At 44.2% G+C, this 12,500-nt stretch overlaps 1 protein-coding gene across 1 annotated transcript in view; it reads left to right on the plus strand.

Moving 5' to 3' along the window:
- ift172 (intraflagellar transport 172) overlaps window positions 1-12,500 on the plus strand; it is a 97,807-nt gene that overhangs the window by 63,191 nt on the left and 22,116 nt on the right. The window contains exons 35-37 of the mRNA XM_063223751.1: window positions 3,999-4,128; window positions 7,531-7,629; window positions 10,020-10,129. Coding sequence (XP_063079821.1) covers window positions 3,999-4,128; window positions 7,531-7,629; window positions 10,020-10,129 — 339 coding nt within the window. The remainder of the gene's footprint in view (window positions 1-3,998; window positions 4,129-7,530; window positions 7,630-10,019; window positions 10,130-12,500) is intronic.

Raw genomic sequence — 12,500 nt, forward strand, 5'->3', positions numbered from 1 at the left:
TGTTTTGGGGGATATTCATGAATATGTAAAAACAACACGTCTCAAAAGAGTTGGGACGGGGACAATAAAAGGCAGCAAATGTCGAGGAAGACTAAAAACAAAACAAGAGACAACACTTAACAGTTAAATACATTAACCGATGAGATGATTTTATATAAAAAACAGTGTTAATTCCTATCTTGGACATGATTTCACCAGCTTAAATGGTGGGTGTATTCCTTGTCATGTTTTGCAATGTTTTCCTGTCTGTAGTGCTTACAGTGTGACAGGTCTTGACCAAAAGCCCACCATTTTATCACCTGCTGGTCCTTATGATGGAGCCCAACTGTTAAAACATAGGAGATAATGCAATTTATCCTACTATGTGGCAGTAATCAAAGATCTCCCTTCAAAATATAGTGCATGAAAAGCTTTTCATGCTGTTTAAAACCCATTTATACCATTCAGCACTGTATTTAACTCTACAGATGAGTGAGAACATCTTAACCAATGCACTACTGCACCCGCATGCCATCATGGAGGCTGACTTTTGAAGTTAGCACTAACACAAGTTGTATGGTCCATTTTCACTGTAGCACAGGATGAAAGTGAAAGTGAAAGCCCATTGGGAAACTCCAACTCCCATTGTCATTGTGACACAGCACTCCACAGCACACAAGTGAACACTGCACACAACGAAATTGCATTTATGCCTCACCCGTGCAAGGGGGCAGCCCTCAGTGGCGCCCCATGGGGAGCAGTGTGGCGGGACGGTACCATGCTCAGGGTACCTCAGTCATGGAGGAGGATGGGGGAGAGCACTTGTTGATTACTCCCCCCACCAACCTGGTGGGTCGGGAGTTGAACCGGCAACCTCTGGGATGCAAATCTGACGCCCTAACCGCTCACCCATGACTGCCCTAGGATGTGCAATACTCTATTATTGTCAAAAAGAATTGACTTCTACAACTTCTGCTGACTTCTGTAAGCAAAGGACAGTTTCCCATGTCTTCTGGGTCTATTTCAAGTGAGCTCGGGTGCATAGGAGAATGTTACACCTCTGTATCATTTGCGCGCACGAAGCATTCTTAATATGGTCAATTTTCAATAGCTGTAATTCCTGGAGTGCTAGAGTGAGACTACAGCCAATATATATTTCATGATGTCATGAACCTATACAATGATTTTAGTGACAAAAATATGTTTTATATACGCTCAATCATGGTAAATCAAAGGGAATTCAAAAATTTATGTAATAACTATGGTAATTATTCCCTCTGCACCTTTAATTCTGAGTGACTCAGCCTCTCTGTGATGATCTTATACCTGGACACCTATATTGTCCCTCAGTACAATTCATTTTGAAATGTTCCTCTTTGTTGTTTTATCTTATTTGGATGTTTACTAAATTTCACTGATCCCCGTCCCAACTTATTTGAGACGTGTTGCATTTAGCAAATTAGAAATGAGTACATATGTCCCCCAAAACAATATTCTTTCTCGGTTTTAACACTTAATATGTTGTCTTTTCACTATTCTCCATCTAATGAATAGATTGAATGTTTTGAAAATGATAGCATTTCGATTTTTTTCACTGTTTACCAAACGTCCCAACTTCACCGGAGTTGGGGTTTGTACATGCACACACCTAAATCAGGCTTTGCACTAAGCAGCAAATATGTATGGAGCAGGCAGAGTACACCAGCTGCCAAACTGCACATCAGTCCACAAGAGTAGAAAGTCAAGATGTCAGCCCCTTGAAACACACATACAAACACAAACACGCACACACACACACACACACACACACACACACACACACACACACACACACACACACACACACACACACACACACACTGTGCAGTCTCAGTCAGTCCTCTGCCAGTGCTGATCTATGCACACACGCACGCACGCACGCACGCACGCACTCACTCATACACACACATTTACACACACACACACCCATGTCTGGCCCGGCGTGGCCTGTTATTAAAACATGGCCGCTTCTTTATGCTTAATGATGCAACTAATGAGGAACTCATTAGTCAAGCAGATGCAGCTCACACACCTCTCCCTCTCACACTCCTCTTTCAGTCCCTCTCACACTCCTCTCTCTCTCTCTCTCTCTCTCTCTCTCTCTCTCTCTCTCTCACACACACACACACACACACACACACACACACACACACACACACACACACACACACACACACACACACACACCCCTCTCTCTCTCTCTCTCTCTCTCTCTCTCTCTCTTTCCCTTTCTCTCGTCTCCCGCTCTCCCTTTCTCTGTTCTTCTGTTAGAGTGTCTCTCTCTGTCTCTGTTACTCCCCCCCCTCTCTCTCTCCCCCCCTCCCTCCCTCTCTCTCTTTCCCTCTCTCTCTTCTCCACATCTCTTCTGCACTCATTACTTCCTCCTCTGTAATGACCTAGGGGGAAAACATCAAAGAGTTCTCTCTCAAGAGTTGCAAAGAGAGAGTAAGAGAGTGTGTGAAAAAGGAATATATTTTGTGCATGGTCAGATCAAGAGCCAATGAAGCATAATGCCCCTCCCCCCTCCTCACTCAAGAGGGAACTTTTTTTTTTTTTTTTTTAAAGCGCTGACTCTTCCCTCTCTCCACTTGTCTGGCTATTGACCCTTTCAGTACCAACAAGGACAGGTTCTCTTCTCTTTTCTTTCTTTCTTTTCTTTCTTTCTTTTCTTTCTTTCTTTCTCTCTTTCTTTCTTTCTTTCTTTCTTTCTGTCTTTCTTTGCACACACCCGCCATACTGCTGTTCCGAACTGTCCCCATTCATTTCTACGGGTCTCCTCTTAAAGGTACACTGTGCAGGAAATGGTCAAAAAAGGTACTGCAACTATGCTGCCCATTGGATCTGGGCTGTCTATTGCCAAACTAATACACTAATAACTAATAAACTAATATTTTCTAGTATGGCCCAAAAACAGTCATTTTTGCAGCTAAAAATGGTTATTTCTGGAAATTCAAAATGCCGGACCATGCAGAAGATCCCTCCAGTCATAATAAATACTTAGAATTTGATGGTGGTGGTAAGTATTCATGAAAAAGGTAACATTAGTGAATGGGTAGCATGAATTCTGGAAATAAACAACTAAAAATCTTACACAGTGTCCCTTTAAGTAAAGCCATCTCTGTAAAGGCCTTTAAAATCAAACATGTGCTAATCCACTGTAGGTTTTCTTTGTATTTATTTTTAGAAAAGCAGTGATTGACTTGCTAGTGCCTGGTTCTTTTACACATGTAGAGTCACCTTTCTCAGTGTGTACACTGGATGGATGAATGAATGAATGAATGAATGAATGAATGAATTAATTAATTAATTAATTAATCTATTGGATGTAAAACATTGTATAGCAACATTAACCATACATTGAAAGGAATAAATAGACAGGGATGTACACAAAATAGTGCCAAGCCTTATTTGCATTGTGGTCCCTTATGTGGCAGCAGGTTCAGAGCTCTGAAGACTGACTGGAAGGCTGCCTTCCTGCTCAGCATGGTCCTGGGTCTACTGCCGTTTCATGCTGAAACCATACTGTGTGTGTGTGTGTGTGTGTGTGTGTGTGTGTGTGTGTGTGTGTGTGTGTGTGTGTGTGTGTGTGTGTGTGTGTGTGTGTGTGTGTGTGTGTGTGTGTGTGTGTGTGTTCATATGTGTGTGTGTGTGTGTGTGTTCATATGTGTGTGTGCGTGTGTTCATATGTGTGTGTGTGTGTGTGTGTGTGTATGTGTGTGTGTGTGTGTTCATATGTGTGTGTGTGTGTGCGTGTGTTCATATGTGTGTGTGTGTGTGTGTGTGTGTGTGTGTGTGTGTGTGTGTGTGTGTGTGTGTGTGTTTGCGTGTGTGTGTGTTCGTGTGTGTGTGTGTGTGTGTGTTTGTGCGTGTGCGTGTACACGTGTGTGTTCATGTGTGTGTGTGTGTGTTTGCGTGTGTGTTCATATGTGTGTGTGTTTGCGTGTGTGTGCATGTGTATGTGTGTGTGTGTGTTATCCCAGGGGCGTGGAGGGTGTGTTGGAGCAGGCTCGTGAGTGGGAGCAGACGGGTGAGTATGCCCGGGCCGTGGACTGCTACCTGCGGGTCAAGGACACCAACAACACCGCCCTGCTGGAGAAATGCTGGATGAAGGTCAGTAGTAGCCTGATTAGCATAGCATCCACTTTCCAATCTCTTCCAGACTTGATCCAAAGAATCGTATATGAGAGTGAGATAAAGCAGACGGGTTCTTTTCCAGTATCCACTTTACGTCGGGTGAACGCCCCTTTAGGAGACCTTTGGTTAGGAGACCTTCGGAGTCTTGAGGTTGAGAATAAATGGAGTCCCCTTAGCGCTGTAGATGGCGGTAGCGCACGTCTAGGCCTGGGTATTGATTGACAATTTTCGGTTCCGGTTCCATTTCCGGTTCCTTCGTTTCGGTTCCGGTACCAGAACGGTTCCATTTTCGGTTCCTAGAAACCCTGAATTAAACCTGCAGTTACCCAAAGTGGCCAGTAGATGGCGTAACGGGTCTGCAAATCATGAGTTTCCCTGCCTGCCACAAGGCGGCGCTCATCGTGACTTAAGCAATGGCGGGTTAAAGGCATTTATTTCTATACAGCGTTCATGATTAATTGCATGCTGCAAGTTGTCCTCTCGGCATGGCTTGGCAAGTATAATAAACGGTTTTGATACTGATAAATGTACTCATGTCTGATTAAAATTGTTCTGCTGTACGGTGCAACTTCACTTCTGGTACCAATCCTATGTCAAGCGTGCCTGGCATGATTTTTTAAATGTAGCCTACGCTACCCAGTCTGTCGACAGCTGGGGCTTTTCTACTAGGTTCTGCAGAACTGTTCTAACACAACTAGGCTTCATAAATATCCATGAAACTTGACGGGGGCTCGATGGTGCTGTCTCGCACGCATTTCCATACAGGGACTAGAACTGGGCCGTATGATCAGCTGCTGCAAGTAGCCGCGACAACACTGTGCTTTCACGCCATGGTGAATCTAAGCTAAAGAGTCCTAATCTAAAAGATATATAGGTCTAAATATATATATAACCAGCTATCTCCTTCTCCTACAGACATGTGTTAGGGCTTGTTCGAAAGCTGCGAATCTTAGCTTTTTACAGTTTTTTACGGCACGTTTTTATGTTCTTTCATTCAAAAGCTATTGAACTGTAGGCGGCCGCTGTTGCAAGTGAAAAAATAGCGCTTTCCATCCATTTTTTTTATCTCGTCATTTTTTTCCTAACAGCCAGCGATCTCCTTAACCTACACCTACAGACATGTGTTAGGGCTTGTTCGAAAGCTGAGATTCTTAGCTTTTTACAGTTTTTTACGGCACGTTTTTATGTTCTTTCATTCAAAAGTTATTGAACTGTAAGCGGCCGCTGTTGCAAGTGAAAAAATAGCGCTTTCCATCCATTTTTTTTATCTCGTCATTTTTTTCCTAACAGCCAGCGATCTCCTTAACCTACACCTACAGACATGTGTTAGGGCTTGTTCGAAAGCTGAGATTCTTTCATTCAAAAGCTATTGAACTGTAGGCGGCCGCTGTTGCAAGTGAAAAAATAGCGCTTTCCATCCATTTTTTTTATCTCGTCATTTTTTTCCTAACAGCCAGCGATCTCCTTAACCTAGACCTACAGACATGTGTTAGGGCTTGTTCGAAAGCTGAGATTCTTAGCTTTTTACAGTTTTTTACGGAACGTTTTTATGTTATTTCAATCCACAGTTATTTAACCTTAAGCGGCCGCTACTTCAAGTAAACAATGGCGTTATTCTCCAGCCGGATAGAGAGGAAATCTGTTTTGTCGCTGTGTTCTTTGTTCCCTCGAATTAAACCGACGGTCTAAATAGGCTACATTTGTACGTCCCCAACACAAGACCAGTTCTTTCTAAGTTAGCTCTTTTCATGGAAAAACATGTTTCCAAGGAGTCAGAGACATCTTCCTGAAGAGTCGAGGTCATGGTTGAGGTTGACGGTGTTGCCGTTGTAAAGATGCTGCAACTCTGCACGCAAGTTAATCGAATGCAAGAGCAGGTGTTTGAACAGGTTGGATGTATTGCCATTCTTGCATAGCCTATTAGTTTATCGCAGATATTGCAGCGCGCTCCTCCTTATCTACTTTCCTGAAATATAGCCACGCTTTCGACGGCATGTTTTTGTTTCTCAATAGTACAATCAGCTGGTTGAATATCAGCTGTCTTATCAATGAGGTGCGAAATGGGAAGAGGAGGAGCGTGGTCAGTTTGTGACACTTGTGATTGGCTGAAATGGCCGCGTGCTTAAACACACATTTGATGGCTCTGACAGTCAGACTTCAGGAACCGAAACGTGGAACCGACAGACAAGGCACGTTTCAATGCCAAGTAGAACCTTAGCTTTTAATTCGGTTCCATCAAAGAATTGAATTTCGGTACCCAGTCCTACGCACGTCTTGTGCAAACACCTCAAAAAGAGAAGAAGAAGGAGGGACAACGCCCCCTTAGGAGACCCAATTTTTAGCACACGCTTTTGCATTGAGTGGGCGTGTTTTCGATTCCTCTTATTATATATCCAACCTCTTTGCTTGATCTGACCAAGAGCTTGACAATTAACATTTCCCAAACGGCATTAGCCTGATTAGCATAGCATCCACTTTCAAACAGGGTTCCCACTGGTGCTTGAATTCCTTGAAAATGCTTGAATTTTTTCAATTAAGTGTTTTCAAGGTTGTGAAAATGCTTGAATATTTGGTGAAGAGCTTGAAAATGCTTGAAATTCGTGTCATGTCAAACTCAGTAAGCCAAATAATAGAAATAAATTGTTCAGGTACGTCAAAAATCTGAGGGAGTGAGATGTCAGAAGGGATTTGCCATTCGACACCCTAAAATTGATTAGAATGCAGTAAATTGCATCTTAAAAACACCACATATTCTTGGGGAGGACCCCACACCCCCTTCCTACTATTTAAAGGTGCTGGAAAACTGAAAATTTGGTGCTTGAAGGTGCTTGAAAAGTGCTTGAATTTGTTCATGAAAAAGGTGTGGGAACCCTGTTCAAATCTCTTCCAGACTTGATCTGACCAAGAGCTTGACATTTCCCAAATGGCCTCCCTTGGTTTGCTAATGGTTGTTTGTGGGAGGAGTTCTCGTTTTTTCGGGAGCTCAGAAAATACTTGCATTGCTCTTGACCTGACTAGCAGCAATGCTGAAGGTGTTGCGTCACTAGGAGGGCACGGCCTGGCTAGAAGGTCAGGGTCCTCTCGCTAGTCTCCATCTGCCTGTCTATCTGTCTGTCTGTCTCTCTCTCTGTCTATCTATTTCTCTCTCGTCTCCCCTTATTTATTCTCGCTCTCTCTCTGAGTTTCTCATTTCTGCTTCTCTGTTCCTTGTTCTACTTCTCAGTAGTGCAATACAATTATACAGTATGGTGGTGTGCGCTCTCTCTCTCCCTCTCTCCCTCCCTCTCTCTCCCTCCCCCCCCTCTCTCTCTCCCTCTCCCTACCCCCCCTCTCTCTCTCCCTCTCCCTCCCTCTCTCCCTCTCTGTACCCCCCCCCAGGCTGCTGAGTTGTCTATAAAGTTCCAGGGTGGGGAGCGAGCGGCGGAGGTGGTGCAGGTTGTGGGGCCGCGCCTCGTGCAGCTCCGGAAGTACAGCGCCGTGAGTCACACTCAACACACTGCACTATACACTACACTACACTACACTACACTACACTACACTATACTACACTATACTACACTACACTACACTACACTATACTACTACACTACACTACACTACACTACACTACACTACACTACACTACACTACACTACACTACACTACACTATACTACACTACACTACACTATACTACGATACACTACACTACACTACACTACACTACACTACACTACACTACATTACACTATACTACGATACACTACACTACACTACACTACACTACACTACACTACACTACACTACACTACACTACACTACACTACACTACACTACACTACAGTATACTACACAACACAACACTACACTACACTACACTACACTACACTACACTACACTACACTACACTACACTACACTACACCACACCACACCACACCACACCACACTACACTACACTACACTACACTACACTACACTACACTACGATACACTACACTACACTACACTACACTACACTACACTACACTACACTACACTACACTACACTACACTACACTACACTACACTACACTACACTACACTACACTACAGTATACTACACAACACAACACTACACTACACTACACTACACTACACTACACTACACTACACTACACTACACTACACTACACTACACTACACCACACCACACCACACCACACCACACCACACCACACCACACTACACTACACTACACTACACTACACTACACTACATTACACTACACTACACTACACTACACTACACTACACTACACTACACTACACTACACTACACTACACTACACTACACTACACTACACTACACTACACTACACTACACTACACTACACTACACTACACCACACCACACCACACTACACTACACTACACTACGACTCTACACTACACTACACCACACCACACCACACTACACTACACTACACTACACTACACTACACTACACTACACTACACCACACCACACCACACCACACTACACTACGTACACTACACTACACTACACTACACTACACTACACTACACCACACCACACCACACCACACCACACCACACCACACCACACCACACCACACTACACTACACTACACTACACTACACTACACTACACTACACTACACTACACTACACCACACCACACTACACTACACTACACTACACTACACTACACTACACTATACAATACACTACACTACACTGTACTCTACTCTACTACACTACACTACACTACACTGTACTGTACTGTACTCTACGCTACACTACACTACACTACACCACACTACACTACACTACACTACACTACACTACACTACACTACACTACACTACACTACACTACACTACACTACACCACACCACACCGCACCGCACTGCACTAGACTACACTACACTACACTACACTACACTACACTACACTACACTGCACCTCACTGCACTGCACTACACTACATTACACTACACTGATGATGATGATGAGAAGATGAAGATCCTGTCAACACCTCAGCCTCACACAAAACACCTCATTGGAGACCTGTGTTGACCTTTACTGCTTTAATGAAACAAAAAACAAAAAAATATGTAGTCAATGAGAAAATGTATTGAATTCACAAGGTGTGTGGCATTCAATCGCCTGAAGGTTTCCCAAAACAAAAGAAAAAATGGGGAAAATAGACGCCTCAGAGCAGCAATGAAAGGGGAGGTAGACAGTAGAGGAGCCCTGGGGGAATAAAAGCAAGCTGCTCTACGAGAGCCTTTTGTTTGGCGCGCCGCCAGGGGATTGAAAAGCCACTCTCTGGAGTCCACCAGCGATGTGCGTGCGTGCGTGCGTGCGTCCTTGCTCGTGCGTGCGTGCGTGCGTGCGTGCGTGTAAGTAGCTACGACAACCCACAAAGGGCTATAGCACCAGCTGTTGCCAAAGAAACTTGTACTCTTACACTTCTCCTGTACTTTTTTTTTTCATTTTCCACCATCCTTCCAGTTCTACAGGTCTATTATAGCACTGCGTGTGTGTGTCCGTGTGTGTGTGTCCGTGTGTGTGTGTGTGTACAATGTACTGTGTATCTGTTTGCGCAGACGCGTGCACGTTTGTGAATGTGAGTATGTTTGTGTGCGTGTTTGTGCATTTGAGCGGGCGAGCATGTTTGTGTGTGCAGCGCATATGTGTGCGGATTAGGGTGCTAGTGTGTGCGTTCGTTCGTTTGTGAGCTTGTGAGTGCGTGTGTATCTCTGTTTTTCTGTCGGTGTCTGTCTGCCATGTGTGTGTGTGTGTGTGTGTGTGTGTCTGTGTCTGCGTCTGCATCTACATGTGCGTGTGTGTGTGTTTTCTGATGATGTGTGTATGTGTTATTAGGCAGCGGAGCTGTATCTGAATCTGGACCTGGTGAAGGAGGCTGTGGACGCCTTCATAGAGGGGGAGGAGTGGAACAAAGCCAAGAGGGTGGCCAAGGAACTGGATACCAGGTACACACATAGACACATACACACACACACACACACACACACACACACACACACTGTATACACACAGCCAAGAGGGTGGCCAAGGAGCTGGATACAAGGTACACACACACACACCATACACACTGCATACACACACCATGCACACGCACACACACACATACACACACACATACACTGGATACAAGGTACACACACACCATACACACCACACACATACTCACACACACATCATACACACACACATAGACACACACCATGCACACACACACACACACACACACACACACACACACACACATACACACACACACACACACACACTGCATACACACACTGCATACACACACACACACACACACACACACACACACACACACACACACACACACACACACACCACACACACATACACACACACACTGCATACACACACACTGCATACACACACACATACACATACACATACACATACACATACACACATGCACACACACACACACACACACACACACACACACACACACACACACACACACACACACGCGCACTATCTATAGGGTGTGATCTGTTCCCTTCTTGTCGGATTACGCACCACCAATAAGGAAGAGCGCGGTATGTGGAATATAAAAATAAATAAATGAAATAGAAAGAAAGTCCTTGTATGTTCTTGTAGGTGGTGGGCCCAGTCTCATATCTTGTCAGTTCGTTGGTGTTAACGAGTGGCAACTTTATTTTTGCTTATATAACCCCCTGACAACCCATTAATCAATATTTTGGCTGTTGCCATCCTCAAAACCTGCACATTGATTTATAAAAATGACAACAAAAACTAGCCGACCGAGTGACGTCACGTCAATGCAAAGTCAACGAGGCAGAATACAGCTAGCGCGTGCATGCTACCCGGAACCGTCAGATTTCATGGCAAAAAGTGACAAGTTGGGGGGTAAGTGGGCTCACTTGTTGTGTACATGCAAAAAAAAATATTTTTTCTCAAACTTTCAGGAGTGCTCTTTTTAGTTAGTGTTCGACTGTCTGACCATCATTGGGCAACGAGAGATAAATGTCAAAAAGATGACAGGTCTGTTCCCTCAAAGCAATAGAGCAATGAGGTGACGGGGGTAGATCAATTCGCCAAAATACTACGTGTCAGTAAAGAAATGCAAGCTGTGTTATTTTTTCCAGTAACAGGAAAATGGTCAGGAATGAAATGCCTACGTTGTTTCAATGATTAGGTGAATTATCTGCCTATGAAAAAAGCCCGATATGCGGATAAATATTCCCTTTTCAACTTTGAGGGGCGGAGACTTCCAATTGACTGTGCATTATGTGACGTCACCCCCAGTCTTTTTTATTTTCGTTATTTTTTAAGATCAACGTGCAACTTTTCAGCGTGGCAACAGCCAGAATATTGCTTTACATATTGTCAGGAGGTCATATTAGAAAAATCAAGTTGCCACTCGAGAGGGAGAACGAAACTCATTTTCTAAAGGAGCTACGAAATCTAGCCCACCGTCTATTGCCAAATCCTGTGGCATCTTACTCTGCTGCTTTGGTGTGGTGGGTGGTGGCCGTTAGAGTGTAGTGGAAAGTGCGCACATCCAGCAAAAAAGCATCAGCAGGTGCCACATAAAAAAATGGTCACATGTAGGAGCGGGAAAGGATCTGCACACTGCTTGCAAGAGACTTAATTTATTAGGAGCAACGTTTCGATCATAGATCTTTTTCAGGCATCTGGTGGCCATTAGCCATTTAGTGCTCATTGGCATTCCAAACAAATTAGCAGCACTTTTCACTTTCCCATCTCCTGGCTCAGTCTTGCGTGGCAGCCAGAGAGAATTAAGTTCTCCAAACCACCAGTCACCTCTACGCAGTACCAGGGCTGGACTGGCCGTCTGGCATAGCGGGCATTTCCCGGTGGGCCCTGCCTGCACCCTCGTGGGCCCCTATTTACAGAAATTCTAAAAAAAAAAAAAAAATAAAAAAAAAATCACATTTCTGAAAATAGGGGCCCACGAGGGTGCGGGGCCCACCTGGTGAGTCAGTTCTGCTTCGCTAATTATGAGGGGGGAAGTTTGCTTTAAGCCTGAAGTGCCCAGGCCCTATTTCTCCCCCAGTCCAGCAGCCCTGTGCAGTACTAATAAGCTAAGCCAGTGCTTCCCACTGGTGCTTGAAGTCCTTGAAAATGCTTGAATTTCAATTAAGTGTTTTCAAGGTTGTGAAAATGCTTGAATTTTTGGTTCGAGTCCGGCTAGGGTCATTTCACGATCCTCCCCTGTCTCTCTTTCCCATTCGCTTCCTGTCACCATCTTCAACTGTCCTGTCAAATAAAGGCATAAAAGCACCTAAAAAAATTTTTTTAAAAATAATAATA

This window comes from Engraulis encrasicolus, chromosome 18, assembly GCF_034702125.1.
Source record: "Engraulis encrasicolus isolate BLACKSEA-1 chromosome 18, IST_EnEncr_1.0, whole genome shotgun sequence".
Classification (NCBI taxonomy): domain Eukaryota; kingdom Metazoa; phylum Chordata; class Actinopteri; order Clupeiformes; family Engraulidae; genus Engraulis; species Engraulis encrasicolus.